General features: G+C 43.9%; 2 protein-coding genes across 18 annotated transcripts in view; one reads left to right on the forward strand and one right to left on the reverse strand.

Moving 5' to 3' along the window:
• BEND7 (BEN domain containing 7) overlaps window positions 1-6762 on the reverse strand; it is an 82239-nt gene extending 75477 nt beyond the window's left edge. For 12 of the 14 annotated variants that reach the window (XR_008299921.1, XR_008299920.1, XM_053225311.1 and 9 more), the window contains exons 1-2: window positions 6630-6762; window positions 4224-4307 (exon numbers count right to left, since the gene is read on the reverse strand). Coding sequence is in view for 11 of the 14 variants with exons in the window: in XM_053225311.1 (XP_053081286.1) it covers window positions 4224-4307; window positions 6630-6690 (145 nt within the window). In the remaining 3 variants the exon portion in view is untranslated. The remainder of the gene's footprint in view (window positions 1-4223; window positions 4308-6629) is intronic. The other 2 variants (XM_053225312.1, XM_053225310.1) reach the window with 2 other exon arrangements.
• Window positions 6696-19488, forward strand: part of PRPF18 (pre-mRNA processing factor 18) — a 102870-nt gene continuing 90077 nt past the window's right edge. For 3 of the 4 annotated variants that reach the window (XM_053225319.1, XM_053225316.1, XM_053225318.1), the window contains exons 1-2: window positions 6696-6830; window positions 8103-8296. The gene's annotated coding sequence lies outside the window, so the exon portion shown is untranslated. Of the gene's footprint in view, window positions 6831-7720; window positions 7800-8102; window positions 8297-19488 lie in introns of those variants that run through there. The other variant, XM_053225317.1, reaches the window with a different exon arrangement.

Raw genomic sequence — 19488 nt, forward strand, 5'->3', positions numbered from 1 at the left:
ACCTGGAAAAGTGGGTAGGGATTGTTCGAGTGTGTCACCTTTGAAAAGACTGGGGACCCTGGTGGGGGCAGCTGTCATCAACAAAGTCACTGAAAAAAAGATTTAAAAATTCAGAGATCTCAGGGGCACCTGGGTGGCTCAGTCGGTTAAGTGTCTGACTTGATTTTGGCTCAGGTCATGATCTCATAGTTCAATGAGTTTGAGCCCCGTGTCGGGCTCTGTGCTGTGAGCTTGGAATTCTCTGTCTCTCTCTCTTTGCCCCTCCCCTGCTTGCTCACTCTCTCTCTCTCAAAATAAATAAAATAAACATTTAAAAAATTCAGAGACCTTGACCATGCTCATCTGGCATGGCTACTATACCCTGTGGTTCATCTTCTGAAAGCTGTATAACTTAGTGTCAAAAGGAACAAGAACAACAACAACAACAAAAAAAACAAAAAAAACAAAAAAAGGAACCAGAAGAGGACCAAGAGGGCCGGGGCCTGACCCCATAATTGGAGCTCAATAAATATTTGTTGAATGAATAAATGAAAGAGAGTGAACACCTGAAAAACAGACATGTTTCAAATTTATATATTATAATGGTAAATCCAAAAGAAAATCCAATGTATAAAAAGAGATTTCATTAAATGTTTCCTTTAAAGCTATGAGTAATAAACTCACTGTCTCATTAAAATACTTGCTAACAGTGCTTTGCTACCAGCTAAGGTCTCCTGATAATCCTTGAATTGTCTGGCCCAACACGACAGAGGGAAAAGATCTTTGGACAGAAGACGTGGGTTTCTGCCAGGTTCCACTATTTATGAGCAAGTCACTTCACTCTGAGCCTCAGTTCCCTCCTCTAGGTAATGGGAGTAAGAACGTGTGCCCCAGTGACCTCACAGGACTACTGTAAAAACCACAGGATGACAGATGTGAAAACACTTTTTAAACTACATGTGTGACCTTCACTTAACGTCTGGGTCTTGTGACACTTAGCCCCTTCTTCACCTCCCCTCTGCCTATCCAAATCTTCCCCAAGTTCAAGGTCCAGCCCTTCCAGAGCTCTCCACTTGACCTTGCGTTTGATCCGTCCCTTCCAACGCCGCTTTTGCTCGTTGCCCTAACGGATCACATCTGCCAATGAATCATTGTTCACACAGAGAGGCATGCGGTGGGGTGTTTCCAGCACATGGAGATGTGCACTGGGATCCCGGCTATGGCACTTGCTACTTGAGAGGCCTCTGGCAGGCTATCAAACACCTAAGTCTCGTGTACAAAACAGGGATGATAACGACTCTGGCAGATTTGCTGTGAGAAGTAAATGAGAAAATTCATGTGAGGTACTCAACACAATACTGGTGCACGCACAAAGTGTCCAAACTGTTATTATTATTGAATACTGCTCCCTGATGGTGTTCTCAATTTGTCCTATCTCCCCAAATGTCTTGGTCCTATCCATTTCCCACCCTGTTCCAGAAAAGTGCTGAGTGCACAGTATTTTCTTAAAAAAGACATCTGTTGGACTGATTAAAACAAGTTGCTGTTCCTCTCCAAACAGGTGCTCAAATTTTTATTGTAGGCCCACCGCAGCCAGCTGGGCCACATCAATGTCCACAGGGCAAAATACCCTCGTCTGGCCCTATTATCACATTGATACTGTGTGCGTGAGTCGCAAAGCACTCAGCCAAGCCATTCACACCAGTGAGCTACCCTGCCTCACTCGTGGGCTTCCTTAGTCAACAGCCTGAATATATTGCAAGGAAATAGATTTCATGTGGGAACTCTGCCAAAACTTGGAGCGCTCCCCTTCCCGGAGATATGAACTTTAATCTTTAGGTGCAGATAGCCCTAGGGATTATACCTACGTCTGAACACAGAAAATCCTACACAGCATCTCGGGGCCACGTTTTAGGACTGCATTATAGGTGAAACAGTTCTTTTGGTGTCCTGCTAACAAACTCCCTTGGGTGTCAGAAACTTCACACAGAAATCTGCACCCTAGCGAGTAGTGTTATGGATAGACTCTAGCAATTTACAAAAACAAACATGATGTAAAGCTATGTTTTGAGAAGAGTACCTACAAACTCCTAATGCCTATGTCTTATAACATCATCAACGACCAAATTCTTAAGTTCATAAGCTGTCGGTAACTATTTCCAATCGCTCTCATTTGCTTTTCCACTTTTTTAAAAAAAATGGACCCAGAGATCACAAAATAAAATTGGTCTTTGGGAACCATATCACACTTTTCCCAGGATGAGCGAAAGATTGAGAAGTCACCCAGGTACACGTTTCCACTGTTCAAACTTTTGTCTCTTGATGTCTGAGGCCTTCCTGCCCGGTAACTTGGAAAGCTGATCCCCACCCTGGTCTTTCACTGATGTTCTCTTATCTTCCTGGACTCGAGCTGGGAAAAATGAAAGCAGCGATGTCTGCCCCCTTCGAGAGTGTACAGTTTACCGAATTCTGACCACTCGCATCTTCCTCTTCTTCATCCCCCACTTTCTCACACCCAGAATTACTGTTTTCCAAATACGCAGCACAAAGGGGGAAAAAGGCCTGCTTTGTTGGACGTTAACTGAACCAAGGACATGATGCTACATTTTGACGATAAATGTAAATTTTCTACTAATAGGCAAATTCCTCATTTCAAATGGCCAAGTCGAGTGGTACTTAGATACAGAATTCCAACCAATAAGGTTAGGGAATGGAAAGTACAGAATTCCAACTCATTAAGTTTAAGGAACTAAAGAGAGTACAATCCAAGAATATTCTCCTTCTGGGTCATAGCATTTCACTTGACTATTAACTTTTTGGTTTTTAGTCCTCTTAACAGTAAACAGGTGGTGAGTGTAGTTGCTGGCCTCAGTAATATTCTCCCCTAGGATGGAAAGATCTATGCGCCTTCAGTGGTTGCATATGTAAGACGTGCTGATACTCCCCTCCTATTTTACCTCCATCAAGTATCCATTTGATTTCTCAGTCCTTTGGCAACCCACCCTTTCTCTTCCTCAAAGCAAAAAAAGAGAGATCTCAGTGACAGAATACTACGCCATCTGGCTTTCACGTTGTTCGGCTTTTCAGTACCCCTCACACTGGGTCTGAACAGCAATCCTACTTCCTTCTGCTATCAATTCTCACCAGAGGTCTGGCAAGTCTGGCCTCGGCTTTTCATCACTCTCGCCCCAACGGTCTCCCATTTTCTGCTCCCTTCTTGTGCGGCACCCGCTCTCAACCTACTTTTGGGGTGGTGAAGGTGTTCGCGATGGGCAAGGCTGAAGCCACAAGCCACCATTTGCTCTCCGCTCTTACTTAAGGGGGACTGCAACTCTTAGTGGCAAAATCTGAAGTTGTTTAATTTTTGGTTCGTGGTCTGCAACTCACAAGCTGCACATGCCAGGTCCTTCACGTATGAAATCTGTAGCAAACGCTGCACTTGGAAAGAGTGGCAATGTTTTGGACTACCTGCTCATTCACCAGGCGGCTACCCTCGTCCGATGGGTCTCACAGGAGCTGCCTTGGCTCCGTTTGACCCTGAGGTGAGCTGGCAATGAGGATGGTAAAGACAAAGCATGGCTAGTCCCTCTGACCAAAAACATTGGTGTGAAATGCCCACAAATCCAGGAAGGGGAGCGCTGGAGCTATCAAGAGGTGGTTGGGCGGACAATCGCACTTTGATGTTCCTTACGCTTTTTTGACTGTAGATTTAATTTAATTTTGTCATGGCAGGATTAGCAACCAGGCCACAGAGGTGAAGGGACATTATAATAAGACAGCATATTAATCCTCTATCCCACCCAAGGCAGAAGCAAAACCAAACAAATAGCGGCTTCCTGGAAATTGAATTTCTGTTATCCAGATGTCAAAGATGTAATACCCCAATTACACAAACTATTGCCAGTGAAGCATGCCAGCGAATATGCAATGGAAATGGGGTGAGCACAGAGCGACAAAACTGCTCAGTCAGCATCTGGCTCTGGGAGTGAGCGATAATTAGCACTGTGTGTAGACACTAATAAACATTTATGTCTGAAATTACAACTTTTAGCAATGTTAATAAGGGATATATTGGCAATCTGTAAAATAAAAGGTCTTGAAAAGAATGTCATACATTAAGCAATGGCAGACATTTCCCGTTCTGGCACAATCTTTTTTTTTTTTTTTTTTTTTTTTTTTCCCTTCCCCCTAATTGCAAATGGCCACACTGTTTTGCTGAGAAATTAATTGACATAGGAACCTACCTAAATAAATGGGTTGTGTCTCTTTGGCCTCCCCATTAACATCGTTGCTGAATTCTGAGATCTTATATACCTCATGGTGATAATCTGGGATGAGAAAACAACCAAAAATTACAATTCTAATGGCGAGCAAGATATGAATAAGCAATAAAGACTAGACTCTCGTTATAGAGAAGATGTATAATCTATACTTTAATTTATAAACATAATTTCCAAGAACTCGGTTAATCACGGAATTCATAGTCTTTAGTAATCCCTAAAACTTTGCTTACTCTGGAAAAGTATGCAAACTTGACCTATGACTTTGACTTTAGAAAACGGCTTTGCTGATCACATAGTTTTCCCAGTAAATTTGGCCCACAGATGCCAATTACTAGGCCTCTTTTCTTTCAAATGACAAGCATGTTTATAAGGAAAAGAAAAACCTTGCCCAATCATAGGCCGGGAGGGCAGGGGTGATTCCAAAATTATCTCCACAACCCATTTCCATGAGTACAGTATATCAACAGCATGCTTTAGGGTAACCTGACACTCTGTTTTCTCAGTTTACCCAGAAAAATACCAGCCTTTAAGCAGCTTACAGGAAAGCACACACGAAAAAACGGATTTGTTATTTCAAACATAGTATAGCTTAGATAAGAAAGCAAGATTCTCATCTTTCACACAAGTGAATCTTTTGCATTCAGCTATGGCACTTTAATATGCAACAGTTTATTTTCTAAAAATGCACCTGCAGAGCAGAGAGAAGAATCAGACCCGTAATTTAAAGAAAGAAAAAAAAAAAGGAAAAAGAAAAACTTGCTTCGTCAGGCAAACTTTAAAATACAGTACTTTAAGAGCTTCTTTCTTTTCTACAGAGGCTCCTGTACTTGTCAATGGTCTATTTCTGAAAAGTAGGATCGTCTAAGTAAGAAAATAGAGGTTCCTTCTTAAAAGCTATTCCTTTTTTGTTTTGTTTTCTTTGGTGGCTTGAGACCTGACAGGACAAGGTCTACAAAACCACTCTCACTTTTCAGATAGACTAGTTAAGTTCCCTGAGGTCATAAATAAGGAAAGCAGCCTACCTTCCCGAATGAATCAATAGACCAACAGGCCGGTCACATATGGAGATTTTTAAAGTACAAATGACTGAGTAATCAACACGGAAACAGAGGGAAGAGCCAAATATTTTGAATACGTAAAACTATGTCAGGCCTCTTTCATGCAGCAGTATCCAAACTAAATCAGGGAAAACAGGTATGAGGCGATCTTCAAAATGTCTACAATCAAACCATTTTCAGGCTTGCCGAAAACAGGCTTTATTGAATCTACATCATAGTTAGCTCAGCTTAGCTTGAAAAGCTCTGTTACTTGGAATTGCCCTCTAATGTTCATCAGCTCACATGTGACTTCCCCAGGTTGGTCTCCTTGCTCTCTCTACTCTGATGCCAGTGCTCTCTCTACTCTGATGCCAGTGCTAGATAAAACAACAGAGGAAAAAGGGGACAGGTTCTGTGGTTTGCTTTTGACCTCAAGTTGATTCAAAGAAGATTATTTAAGCAAGGTGGTTCTCAACTCAATATCGGGACCCGGGACATTAGGACGAAAAAAGTCACCTGCCTCTAATTTAAGGTGACACAATGCATTTGGATAGACATATTTTTATGTCCGCTCTTAAGTTCTCAGCGTTTTTTTAAAAGTCCTATCAGGAAAATGAAGGCTCTGACAAGTAACCGAACACAGACAAGACGGTTCAACTTTCCCCTTCCCCCATAAAACATTCCTAAGCCGGAAGACCGTGATGTACACCTGTTAAATCGTCAGGAACCGGCTGGATTTTTTTTTTTTTTTTTAAGGATACTTTTCTGACCGATAAGTGATCTATTCCAAAACACCTTTCCAACCCAAATAACGTCTCTAGAAAAGACGCCGGAGGTCAGCAATTCTCATTTTGGGCTCGTGCACCTCATGAGCTTCTTTCTGGTTCTTCACAGAACCACCACCTTTTTTGCTTCTGTTGGGGGGAAAAAAAGCAAACCCACAACCATTGGTCGGGATTCGTGTGTGCACGGCCTGACGGAGCGGCAGCTCTCCCCCACCCCCCAACCTAGCCACAGGAGTGGAATACCAAAGAAGGCTCTCGGCTCCCCAAGTGTCATTGTTTGCTAATTTCCTGATGTGCCCTCCGACTTGTTTACGCTGAATAGCATCCTGCCTCCCCCCGCACAACTTTGCCCGCCGCGCGGCGTGTGCGGCCGCGGCCCCCCCTCCACCGCGGGAGGGGACTCGGGGGTCCCGGAAGCCCGGACCCCCGGAGTGGGACGCGCGGCGCGGGGCGGCGGGCCGGGCGCGGGGCTGTTTACGCGGCGCCAAGTCCTCCCTCCGCCGCCCGCACGCCCCCCGCCCGGCCCGGCGCGGCCCGCCGCTTACCTCGGCTCACCAGTTTGAAGCTCTGGGATTTCCTGCTCCTCTTCCTCTCGGAGAACTCCATGGTGCTGGCAGGAGGCAGGAGGCAGGGGCTGCGGCCGGGGGGCGGCCGGCGGGCGGAGGGAGCGGCGGCCGAGGCGGCGGCGGCGGCGGCGGCGGCGACGCTGGCTCTTGTCACCCGGCAGCGGGAGCGCCAGGACCAAGGTCCGCGTCTTGAATCCGCAGGGGGAGGCAGAGGCAAGGGAAAAACCACCTCGAGCCCACTCGGGGGCTGCGGCTCGCGGGGTCGGCAGGAGGCGCTTTCCCGGGAGAAGTTGCCCCCGCCTGGCCGCCGCCGCCGCCCGGTCCCCTCAGCACGCCCCCCGACCCCTTCTCATTCCCGGGCTCTGTGCCTCGCGCAGCCGGAGCCGAACTTTCCGTTGGGGAGCGAGTTGGGGGCGGGGAGGGCGCGGCGCGGCGGGCCGGGTGCTGCCGGCGCCCTGCGCGCTGGCCGCGGGCCGGCCTGGGCGCTGCTCCGGACGCGGCGGCGGCGGCGGCGGCGGCGGCGGCGGCGGCGGCGGCGGCGAGCGCGGCCCCGGGGACGCGGCGGGCGGGCCGAGGGCGGCGGCGGCGGCGGCGGCGGGGTGCGAGCCGGGTCGGGGCGCTGACCGCCCCCGCGGGAGGAGGGGCGCCGGGGAGGAGGCGGCGCCGCCGGGACCCCGGGGCCACCTGCTGGTGGAGCGCGGCCGCCGCCATCCCCGGGGGCCCCGGCCGCCGCCACCCACCGGCCTGGCCGCGCGGCGCCCCGAGGAGGAGCTGGAGGCCGCGGCGCAGCGCCCTCGGCCCGGCCGGCCGGCCTTCCCGCGGGGACGGCGGGCCCTGCCTGGCACGGGGGGTCGGGGGGTCGGGGCGCTGCTGTTCGGGGCCCGGCTCTCGGCCCCGAGCTCGTCTGCCTCTCGCCGCCGCCGCCCCCCCGGGGCCGAGCTTGCTGTACGTGGTGCGGGGTGTCGGGGACCCTCCGGCGAGCCCACTCCTTGCCTTGAGATCCAGGAGGTCGGAGAGCCACACTCATGGGCTCTATGCAAGTTTTAGGACACACACACACACACACACGCATACACAACTTACCCCTCTGCGCTCTGCAAGGAAACGAAGAGATCTGAGAATTTACCGGTGAGAAGAGTACAGGAGAGAGTGAGCTTCAATTCTTTACATCAGTACAAATGGGTTTGTAGGAAGATCCGGAGTTATATTCAAGGAGACAACTTGGAATGTGGGGCTTGGAGAGGGTGGACGGAGTGAGGGGCACAACGTCAGTGGGTGCTTGTGTCTCTGCTGACTCTTAGGCAAGGAATGGTCAAGGCAGGTGCAGGGGACTCTGCGACTTGGTGTAATCGTGCCAAAAATAATCGACAGAAACAGAATGCTTTTATTACTTTTATATAATCTTCTCTGGGGAGCTAAGAGCACGCCATTTCTTTCTCACAACATCCTTAGGGTGGGAATGCAAGAGAATTTTACACCACGTGGGAATGGCGGTACAGGACTGTGATCTGACGTCCTTGAAGGTGCCTCACCAAACTGATGGTTCCTAGACCTAAATAAAAAGAGAATAGAGAAATGGACGACCCATCCAGCACCGTGGCAAATTCAGATGGCCCCAAAAGAGTGGAGAGGAGTATGAGAAAAGGGTATGTTGGTAAATATGACAAGTTTCACCCTGGGGTCTCTCTCAGATAAGGAGACAGCCATCTGGGTCCACTCTTATTTAGCTGGGATACACAGAATAGGACAACTTGGAAGAAGGGAGAAGTTGGAGGCAGCTAGCATACACACACCAGGAAACAAAACCAAGGCACAAGGTCATTAATTAAATAGTGGAAGCAGGGCCTGGTACACATTCTGAGGTCTCAGGTGGTATGCATCAAGTGAGGTGGCTGGTTATACCTGGCCAGGTTCAAGGAGAAATGTTCATGCAGTTCACCAAAGTAAACTTTTAAACAGAAGTTCTTAACCTATTTTGGTCACTGCCTCCTTGGAGATTATGTTCAAAGCTCAGGGTCCTTTTCCCAGAGAATATGTGTAGGACAAACAAAATTTTGTGGAGTTTTCTTGGGGTACTTGGACCCATTGGAGCTCCAAAAGGTGGCAAAAGAGATTAAAGTGATAATAGGGATTAAATCAACTGTGCTATTTGGTTCTCTTCCATTTCCCCCCTCCTCTTTCTTTCTTTACAACAGGCAGTAGGAACACCTGGGTGGCTGAGTCTGTTAAGTGTCTGACTTTGACTCAGGTCATGATCTCATGGGCTGTGGGTTCAAGCCCCACAGCAGGCTCTGTGCTAACAGCCAGGAGCCTGGAGCCTGCTTCCGATTCTATGTCTCCCTCTCTCTCTGCCCCTCCCCCACTCACACTTTGTCTCTCTCACTCTCAAAGATAGATAAACATTAAAAAAAAGTTAAAAGAAAACAGGCAGTAAACATCTGAAGATGTTTTGAATGTTTCTAAGGAAACAAGCACACCATTTTGTTTCCTTTCTTTTTTGTGATGTCTATTATTATTTATAAATTATTAAAAAATGTTTATGTTCATTTATTTTTGAGAGAAAGAGAGCCAGAGTGCAAGCACAGAGTGAAGGAGACAGAGGATCTGAAGCAGGCTCCATGCTGTCAGTGCAGAGCCCGATGAGGGACTTGAGCCTGCCAACTGTGAGATCATGACCTTAGCTAAAGTCGAACACTTAAACAACTGAGCCACACAGGCGCCCCTGTGAAGTCTAAATGTTAGTCCAAAAGCCACAAGGTTGTGTACTATACTGGTTGAGGAACTTTTAGGATGCTTCCTGCCTTGGAGCATAAAATGAGATTTTATTATGCTCAAACTGTGGTGAGACCATTGAAAGTGCCACCAAGAAGCAAATCCCTAGGGGAGAGATGAACAACTTTGCATTTTCGGTTAGAATGGAAATATAAATTCCGTTTACTGAAGAAAATATTTTCAATATAATCAAGGATGAAATTTTTTAAAGTAATAATGTTTTTAAATAACAATCATTTTCCTTGACCCCTTTCTCCTGGCTCAACAAAGATGGTCTGTGAGTGAGTGGTCTACAGAGGCCAGAGGTCAGACCTGTCCTGTTAATGTCTAGAGAAAATCAATACTTTTTTATTCTTATTCATCACAGGGTGCAAATCACCATGCTTTACATAGCAAAATGTATATAGGTAAAGATTAATGATGACATTTAATAAAAAAGATTGCTTTAAGCAGTAGGTCTCTGTGTTAGTTTGCTTGAGCTTCCATAACAAAATACAGTTGACTGTGAATCACAATTTATTTTCTCACTGTTCTGAAGATTACAAGTCCCAGATGAAGGTCTGGCAGGCTCGGTTCCTGGTGGGAGCTCTCTTCCTGGCTTGTACACGGCTGCCTTCTCACAGTGTCCTCCCTGTTGCAGAGAGAGAGAGAATTCTGATCTCTTCCTCTTCTTTTTTTTTTATGTTTATTTTTTTTGAGAGGAAGAGAGAGAGAGTGCAAGCAGGGGAGAGGCAGAGAGAGAGGGAGACAGAGAATCCCAGGCAGGCTCCACACCACCAGCATGGAGCCGGACTCTGCCTCCAGCTCATGAACTGTGAGATCACGACCTGAGCCGAAATCCAGAGTTGATCACCCAACCAACTGAGCCGCCCGGGCACCCCTCTTCTTCTTCTTATAAGGACTCTAATCCCATCATCGGTACCCTGTCCTCATGACTTCATCTAAACCTAATTACCTCCCAAAGTCCTGCCCTCTAAGTACCATCATATTGGGGGGTAGCTACGGCTTCGGCCTGTGAATTTGGGAGAACACAATTCAATTCATAGCAGTATCATTTTTGCTTGATTGAATATAGCTTTTGGGTTAGGGTATCCTGGAAAGTCATGTTGGAGATCTGTTAAGGTCCTTTCTCTGCCTCAACGGTACAAAGCCCCCAAACGTTTTAGAACTGCAGGTTTACGTATTATTTAAGGTTCACGGAAAACCAGTAAATGTTCTGTGACTTTATGGAGGCCAAACCTCATATAACCATCCTAAAACTCAGTTTATTATAAAGATTAAACATAGATTATAATCTTTGACAAAGACAGGTAGTTTGGCCGGAAAACATTTAAGCAGTCTTAATCCTAATTCTTTTTTTTTTTTTTCCTTTTTTTTTTGAGACAGAGAGAGACAGAGCATGAACGGGGGAGGGGCAGAGAGAGAGGGAGACACAGAATTGGAAGCAGACTCCAGGCTCTGAGCCATCAGCCCAGAGCCCGAAGCGGGGCTCGAACTCACGGACCGTGAGATCGTGACCTAAGCCGAAGTCGGGCACTTAACCGACTGAGCCACCCAGGCGCCCCCTTAATCCTAATTCTTAAAACCCTTTCGAAAACTCTGTCTTGAGATGAAAATTTCCATCTTTCTTTAGATCCCTGCTGTCCAATAGAAATACAATGCAAGCCTTACATAGAATTTAAAGTTTTCTATAAGCCATATTAAAAATACTAAAAATAAACAGGTTAAATTCATTGTAATATATTTTTTAACCCAGTACATTAAAAATAATACCATTTTGACATGTAATCAATATGAACATTAATGAGATATTTTACGTTCTTTTTTTGGTACAAAATTTTGAAAATGGTGTGCATATTATACTTGGAGGGCAGATCAATTCAAATTAGCCAAATTTCAAGTGCTCAATAGCCACATGTGGCTAGTGGCTACCTTACTGGACAGCTCTGATTTAGAGGAACTATGATTTGAACCATGCTATTTACATCCATACAGATGATTGCAACATTGTTTGTTTTATTAATCACTTTCAAAAAAGGAGATAAGCAGGATGGTATTATTGGATTTAAAACTTTATAAATCTTTGCTTGGAGTGTCTGGAATTGAAAATCCTGTCCTAGGTAGATTCTGGAATCTTTCAGGAAGCTTTCATAAAGGTAAATATTGACTTTTCAGTTTAATGACAATTCCCCATCAGAAAGGTCATGGAAAGAATGGGCAACCCTGCTTTGGTCCCAATTTATCAATTTGTTTTTGGCCTAACTCATAGTTCATCTTTCATTTACTTTATGGGTTTTAGTTATTACATTTTATTTTATTCTTTTACTTACTTATTTATTTATTTATTTATGTATTTATGTATTTATTTATTTATTTATTTATTTATTTATTTATTTATTTTAGTGCTTTATTTTTGAGAGAGAGAGACAGAGAGACAGAGAATCCAATGCAGGCTCCAGACTCTGAGCTGTCAGCACAGAGCCCGATGTGGGGCTTGAACTCGTGAACCGCGAGATCATGACCTGAAGTCAGACGCTTAACCGACTGAGCCATCCAGGCACCCCTAGTTATTGTATTTTAAAGGAAAGGAAGAAGTATCTCTAAGAGATTACTTAAGTGAAAATGAGATCTTAGAACACTCCACAAATACTACCTTATATTTATATAGGACTTCTCTTATAGGAGTGCAAAGATATTTATACATTGTCTAATTCTCTGAATTGCTATATGAGGTTGGTAGATACTACTATGCCAATTTTGCAAATGAGGAAAATCCTAAGACTAATTTTTAGTGCAACTTGGGGATGGTATACTGGTTTTCTGACAATCTTGAATGTGGTGCATTAACCTTGCTACATTTCTGTCATTTCTTTAAAATAAATATTTAATGTTCTTTTTTTTTGAGATCTAACTTACATGCAGTAAAGAATATAAATCTGAAGCATACACCTCAATCAGTTTCTTTTATTTTGATATACATCCATGTAAATCCCCTGCCCCAGATTAAGATACAGAACATTTCCAGCCTACCAGCATGCTCCCTGTGGTCCCTCCCAGCAGATAACCCCCGCCCCCCCCGGAAACCACAGTTCCAAAACCACAGCTCAATTTGTACCTGTTCTTGAACTTCATATAGATGGAATCGTAGTGTATGCTATCTTGGATCAGGTTTCTTTTGGTCAACTTTACATCTGCGAGATTCATTCATATTGGGTATAGTGGCAGTTCTGTCTTCCATTGCCGTGTATAAACCTACCAGAATATTTTTTAGCCATTCTGTTAATGGATATTCTTGTACATTTTTTTTCTTTTTTTAACTGAAGTATATTGACGTGCAGTGTTCCATCAGTTTCCGGTGTACAGTATGATGATTTAACAATTCTGTACATTACTCAGTGTGCGTCAAGATAAGTGGGCTCTTAATCCCTTTTATCTGTTTCATCTCTTCCCCCACCCATCCCTCCTCTGGCAGCCACCAATTTGTTCTGTTTTTAAGATTCTGTTCTTTTATTTGTCACTTTTCCCCCCTCTGTTTTGTTTTAAAATAGTTTTTTTTAAGTGTACTTATTTTGGGAGAGAGAGGTGGGGTGCAGAGAGAGAGAGAGGGAGAGAGAGAATCCCAAGCAGGCTCCACGCTGTCAGCACAGAGCCTGATGTGGAGCTTAATCCCATGACCTGTGAGATCATGACTTGAGTCTAAATCAAGAGTCCATGCTTAACCGGCTGAGCCACCCAGGTGCCCCTGTTTGTTTTGTTTTTTAAATTCCATATATGAGTGAAATTATATGCTATTTGTCTTTCTCTGACTGACTTATTTCACTTAGCATTATACCATCTAGATCCATCTATGTTATTGTAAATGGCAAGATCTCAATTTTTTATGGCCGAGTAATATTCCATTGTATGTCTATACCACATCTTCTTTATCCTTTCGTCTGTGGATGGATACCTGGGTTGCCTCTGTATCTTGGCTGTTGTAAATGCTGCAATAGGCGTAGGGGTGCATATGTCCTTTCAAATTATTACTTTCATTTTCTTTGGGTGAATACCCAGTAGTGGAATTACTGGATTATATGGTAATTCTATTTTTAATGTTCTGAGGAACCTCCATGCCATTTTCTGCACTGCACCAATTTACTTTCCCACCAATGGTTCATGAGGGTTCCTTTTTTTCCACATCCTCACCAACACTTTTCTTTCTTTCTTTCTTTTTTCTTTCTTTCTTTCTTTCTTTCTTTCTTTCTTTCTTTCTTTCTTTCTTCTTCTTCTTCTTCTGAGAGAGAGAGAGAGAGAGAGAGAGAGAGAGAATCTCAAGCAGACTCCATGTTCAGCATGAACCTGATGCGGGGCTCTGTCCCACAACCCTGGGATCATAACTGGAGCCAAAATCAAGAGTTGGGTGCTCAACCCACTGAGCCCCCCAAGCGTCCCACTTCTGTTTTGGATTCTGACCATTCTGACCAGTGTTAAGTGATATCATGTTGTGGTTTTGATTTGCATTTCCCTGATGGTGAGTGATGATGAGCATCTTTTCATGTGTCTGTTGGCCATCTGGATGACTTCTTTGGAAAAATGTCTATTCAGTTCCTGTGCCGATTTTTAAATTGGATTATTACTATTATTATTACTATTATTATTATTTGGTGTTGAGTTGTATAAATTCTTCATGTATTTTGGATATTAACCCCTTATTAGATGTATCATTTGCAGATATTTTCTCCCATTCAGTATGTTGCTGACCGTTTGATAGATGGTTTCCTTTGCTGTGCAAAAACCTTTTATTTTAGTATAGTACCAATAATTTAATTTTGCTTTTGTTTTCCTTGCCTGGGGAGATCTATCTAGAAAAGCATTGCTAAGGCCAATGCCAAAAAGATTACTGCCTATGTTTTCTTTTAGGAGTCTATGGTCTCAGGTCTCAATTTAGGTCTTTAATCCATTTTGAGTTTATTTTGCATATGGTGCAAGAAAGTGGTCCAGTTTCAATCTTTTGTATGTAGCTGTCCGGTTTTCCCAACACCATTTTGTGCAGAGACTGTCTTTTCCTTGCTATATATTCTTCCTTCTTTGTCATAGATTAATTGACCATAAAAGCATGGGTTTGTTTCTGGGCTCTCTGTTCTGTTCTCTTGATCTATGTGTCTGTTTTTATGCCAGTACCTTACAGCTTTGATTATGACAGCTTTGTAGTATTTCTTAAAATCTGGGATTGTGATAACCCAGCTTTGTCCTTAAGATTGCTTTGGCCATTTGGAATCTTTTGTGGTTCCACACAAGTTTTAGTATTATTTGTTCTAATTCTGTGAAAAATGCTATTGGTATTTTGATAGGGATTGCATTGAATCTGTAGATTGCTTTGGGTAACATGGACATTTGAACTATATTAATTCTTCCCATCCATGAGCATGGACTATCTTTCCATTTGTTTGTGTCGTCTGTAGTTTCTTTCATCAGTGTTTTGTAGTTTTCAAAATACAAATCTTTCCTCATTTTTCCTTCATTAAGTTTGTCCCTAGGTATTTTATTCTGTTTGATATAATTATAAGTGGAATTCTTTTCGTAATTTCTCTTTCTGCTACTTTGTTATTAGTGTATAGAAACACAACAGATTTTTGTATATCGGTTTTGTATCCTGCAACTATGGAATTTATTTATTGTTTTGAATAGTTTTTTGGTGGAGTCTGTACATATAAATATGTATGTATATTTACAGTATGTACAGTATAACGTCATCTGCAAATAGTGCTGTTTAACTTCTTCTTTACCAATTCCGATGTCTTTTTATTTCTTTTTCTTGTTTAATTGCTGTGGTTAGGATTTCCAGTACTATGTTGAATAAAAGTGAAGGGAATGGACATTCTTGTCTTGTTCTTTATCTTAAAGGTTTTAATGTTGAGTATGATGTTAGCTGTGAGTTTTTCAAATACAGCCTCAGCATAATGATTCAACGTTCCCTTGAAATCCACTTTTTTGAGCATTTTCATCATAAATGGATGTTGAATTTTGTCAAATTGCTTTTTCCACATCCATCATGATGATCATATGATTTTTGTCCTTCACTTTTTAAAATGTAGAATGTCAGGTTGATTGACTTACACGTACTTAACCATCCTTGCATCCCCAGAATAAATTCCACTTGAACATGGTGAATGATCCTCTTAAAGTATTGTTGAATGTAGTTTGGTAATATTTTGTTGAAGATTTTTGCATCTGTGTTCATCAGGGATATTGGCCTATAGTTTTCTTTTTTCTAGTGTCTTTGGATTTGGGTATCAGGGTAATGCTGGCCTTTTAGAATGTATTTGGAAGCTTTCCTTCCCCTTCTATTTTTTAGAATAGTTTGAAGAGCATAGGAATTCAGTCTTCTTTAAATTTATCTGTGAAAACAGCTGGTCCTGGACTTTTGTTTCTTGAGAGTTTTGTGGTTACCAGTTCAATTTCATTACTAGTAATTGAGCTATTCAGATTTTTCCATTTCTCCCTTATTCAGTTTTGGAAGATCTTATGTTTCTATGTAGCTCGTGTTTTCATTCTCAATGGTCTTAACATCCTTCATTTTTAATGAAGCTAATTTCATAAAACTTTATGTCATGTTTAGATATTATTTTCTATCTGTATAAACTTTTTTTAAACTTGAATTTGTCAGTATATTAATTTCCTGAGGCTGCTGTAAGACATTACAACAAACTTGGTGACTTAACGCAGTAGAATTTGGTCTCTCTGGAGGCCGGGAGTTGGGCATCAGTAATTCTGGGCTATTGTCAAGGTGTCATCAGGGCTGTGTTCCCTACAGAGTCTCTAGAGGAGAATCTGTTCATTGCCGCTTTCTGTGCCTTTCCTCTTCCAGCTTCTGGAGGCTACTTGCATTCGTTGACTTGTGGCCACATCATTCCCATCTCTGCCTTTGGCTTCACAACCTTTTTCCTCTGTGTGTGTGAAGTCTCTCTCTACCTCTCTTTTCTAAGGACTCTTATGATGGCATTTAGGGGCCACCCTGATTTTCCAGGATAACTCCCTATCTCCCCTTAATGTAATCATATCTGCGAAGATCCCTTTTTCCTATAAGGTTATGTTCACAGGCCTCAAGGGTTTGGACATGGATCTTTTGGAGATCCACCATTCAGTCTCACAGTCAAACTGACTCCAGTGTAACGAAACCCCAAGGTAAGATAGTGACATTATAGGCAAAGTTCTGGCTGGGAGCTGGAAGACTTGAGTGTGACCGCTTGTGCAAAATTTTACGGTCTGTGGGCCTCAGTTTCTTTACTTATGAGAATAATAACATATGCCTTTTCAACTCTACAGAGTTGTCTAGTTGTGGCATTCTGCATGTAAAAGGGTTTTGAGCTATTAAGATTTAGGGCCGTGTAGTATTAATCCGTGTCGTACCAGAGGAGATGTGATTCAGTGTCTGGCCCTTGAAATTGCAGCTCTCATATCTGCGTCCTCGGAGGTGTCCGGGCTGTGGGCGGAGTTAACCTGGACTCTCTCCCCAAATTGGAGACAGTGTAGTATCAGAGTGTGGAGTGTATCCTCTGGTTTCAGACTTGCTGCGTTTGAAGCCCAGCCTGATCGCTTCCCCGTGGCACAATCTGGAGCTCTTTGGGGTCTGAAATAATAGAGTACCGTCCCAGCGCTCTATCCAGGCACAATTGAGCCTAAAGAATTGTTAAGTAGTGGAAGGAGGTTAGCTACTTAAAGGAGCAAAAGGCGTGCAAGGGATCCACAAGGTGCACCCACCACATCTTGGCTGAGGAGAGGGGACAATAAAGGAACTGAGGACCCGGCCAGGAGTCAGTCCTCTCCAGAGAAGCCGCGGGGACCTCGGGAACATGCAGCCCGCTGGTGGAAAAGGACTTTCCAGAAGGTAGCGCCATTCTGCAGAAGCAGCTATCTGTGAGGACGGTGTGGCCCCGGGGTACAGCTGGGGACTCGCCCAAAGCTGGCTTCTGGTTTCCCTTGCTGCCTAACAAACACGGAGGGCCAGGGCCTGTCAGGGAGGACCATCCTGGGGCTGCTGCCTAACATTCGGCCAGTCCCAGCTCACAAAGCCGGGCAAAGGAGGGTGGGTCTGGAGCTGAGAACCCAAACATTGATAACCGGCAGTTATTCACTCCCTTACACTGTGTGTTCTTCACCTGGGAGCTGGGGGGGAATCGTTGTGCCCCCCACATAGAATGATCGTAGAAAGTAATGAATTCACGCAGGCGAGTGCTCAGACGAGCGGCTGGCACAGCCTCGGTCAGTTGTTCCTCCTGGATCTTATTTCTCAGGTCCGAGTCATGAGCTGACACGGAGGGACAAAGACGATGTGGCCCCTGCCCTCACAGGGCCTCCCCTTTAGTTTGAGGCTGGTCAGATTTGAGATACTTCCTAGTTTATATTTTAAGGAATAACACTGTCTCAAAGCCTACCTCCAAGAATTTTAAAAACTTCTTCCCATAGTAGAACAATTTTTTTTTTTTTTTTTTTTTTTTTTTTTTTTTTTTTGCTGGAGCTTTTTCAGCAGGGACATATGCGTGCTATTTTTCTGACTCTGTGAATGAAGACATCGGTGCCAAATCAGCGACTTCCTTGATCCGATACTTAACTGGCTGCCGTGGGTCAGGCAGTGTCCTAGGCACTGGGGATATAGATGCAAACAAGGCACAACCAGAGGTTTCTGTCCGCGTGGAGCTTAGATTGCTAGGTGGGGGCTGGAGGCGACAGGCAGTAAGCAAACTAAATAAAACTACGGCCCAAGTGGTAAACACTCTGGTGATAATTAAAACCGGGAACAGGGACCAACTCGATTCTTCTTCTCGAGTCTCACTCCTCGAGAGGAATTGTGTGCATCTGTGGTTTGGTGCCAGTCCCTGGTCCATTCTTCGGTTCCGTATCATTGGTAGAAACTAGAAACCCGAGGAGCCCAGGAAAGCCTGTGCCGGGACAGTTTGGGGTTAAATGTGAGTTGGGTTCTTTGTGCCAATCTTCTCTCCATACCGAAGACAGGCGCCCTTCTTCAGTCCATTCAGGCTCGTCGTACCGAGTTTCACAAACACTCTGTGGGCAACGAAGCCCTCTCCCTCAGTTCTCTCTTACCTGCCAGGCTGGTGGTGATGATGTCTGGTGAGTTGCTGAACCCCGTCTTTTTCACTTTATGTCTGAAGGGCAACATCTCCTTAAATCTGAGTAAGCCCTCTGTGTTAAGTTCTTTTTTTTTTTTTTTTAGAAAATTTTAACACATTTTTTTAAAGTTTATTTACTTATTTTGAGAGAGAGAGAGAGAGAGAGCACGAGTAGGGGAGGGGCAGACAGGGGAGGGAGAGAGAGGCCAAGGCAGCATAGAGCCCACTGTGGGGCTCGAACTCACCAACTGTGAGATCATGACCTGAGCCAAAATCAAGAGTCGGACGCTTAACCGACAGAGCCACCCAGGCGCCGCTCTGTGTTAAATCCTTAAAAAAAAAAATCTTTTCTCTTTTGAATATTCATGGGAATGGCTGCTCTCCAACCTATGAATTGAAAGTAAAAGTTTTGGACTAATCTCTTCCATTTAATTCCCCCGCCGCAGAGACTTCAGAAACAGGTCTGAAAATTATAGGAACCACAAATTTAAAAAGTGTTAGTTTGATATGTCTGAAATTAATGCTTTAATTTATTCACCACAGAATGTCTTCACACATCGCTGTTTTGTGTAATTTATACCATATACTGTCTACTCAAGTTAATGTGTGAAGCATGGTTAAATTACGCCTAAAAAGGAATATGAAAACTATCTACAATATGGTGACAGGAAAAGGGCCTAAGTAGGAGCAATGGGGCAAAATTTAAATAAGACAAATTGAAATAGAAGCTTCAGAAAAACTGTCAGGTGTCTTAAGATGTGCCTAACTAGAACACGCTCCTCGGAAAAGACTTTAAAACATCCAGAGAAGTCTCCTGGGAAAGGGGCAGACAAAGTTCTCGAAAATATTTCTATAGGGAACACGTAACTGTACATGTGGCCTAAAAAATGGACTAGATAACCTAATAGGCTTTTGCGTGTCTCGTACCTTCAGCGTTCAGTGTTTGGTTAATCTTGTCA

This window comes from Acinonyx jubatus, chromosome B4 (genome assembly GCF_027475565.1).
Source record: "Acinonyx jubatus isolate Ajub_Pintada_27869175 chromosome B4, VMU_Ajub_asm_v1.0, whole genome shotgun sequence".
NCBI lineage: Eukaryota > Metazoa > Chordata > Mammalia > Carnivora > Felidae > Acinonyx > Acinonyx jubatus.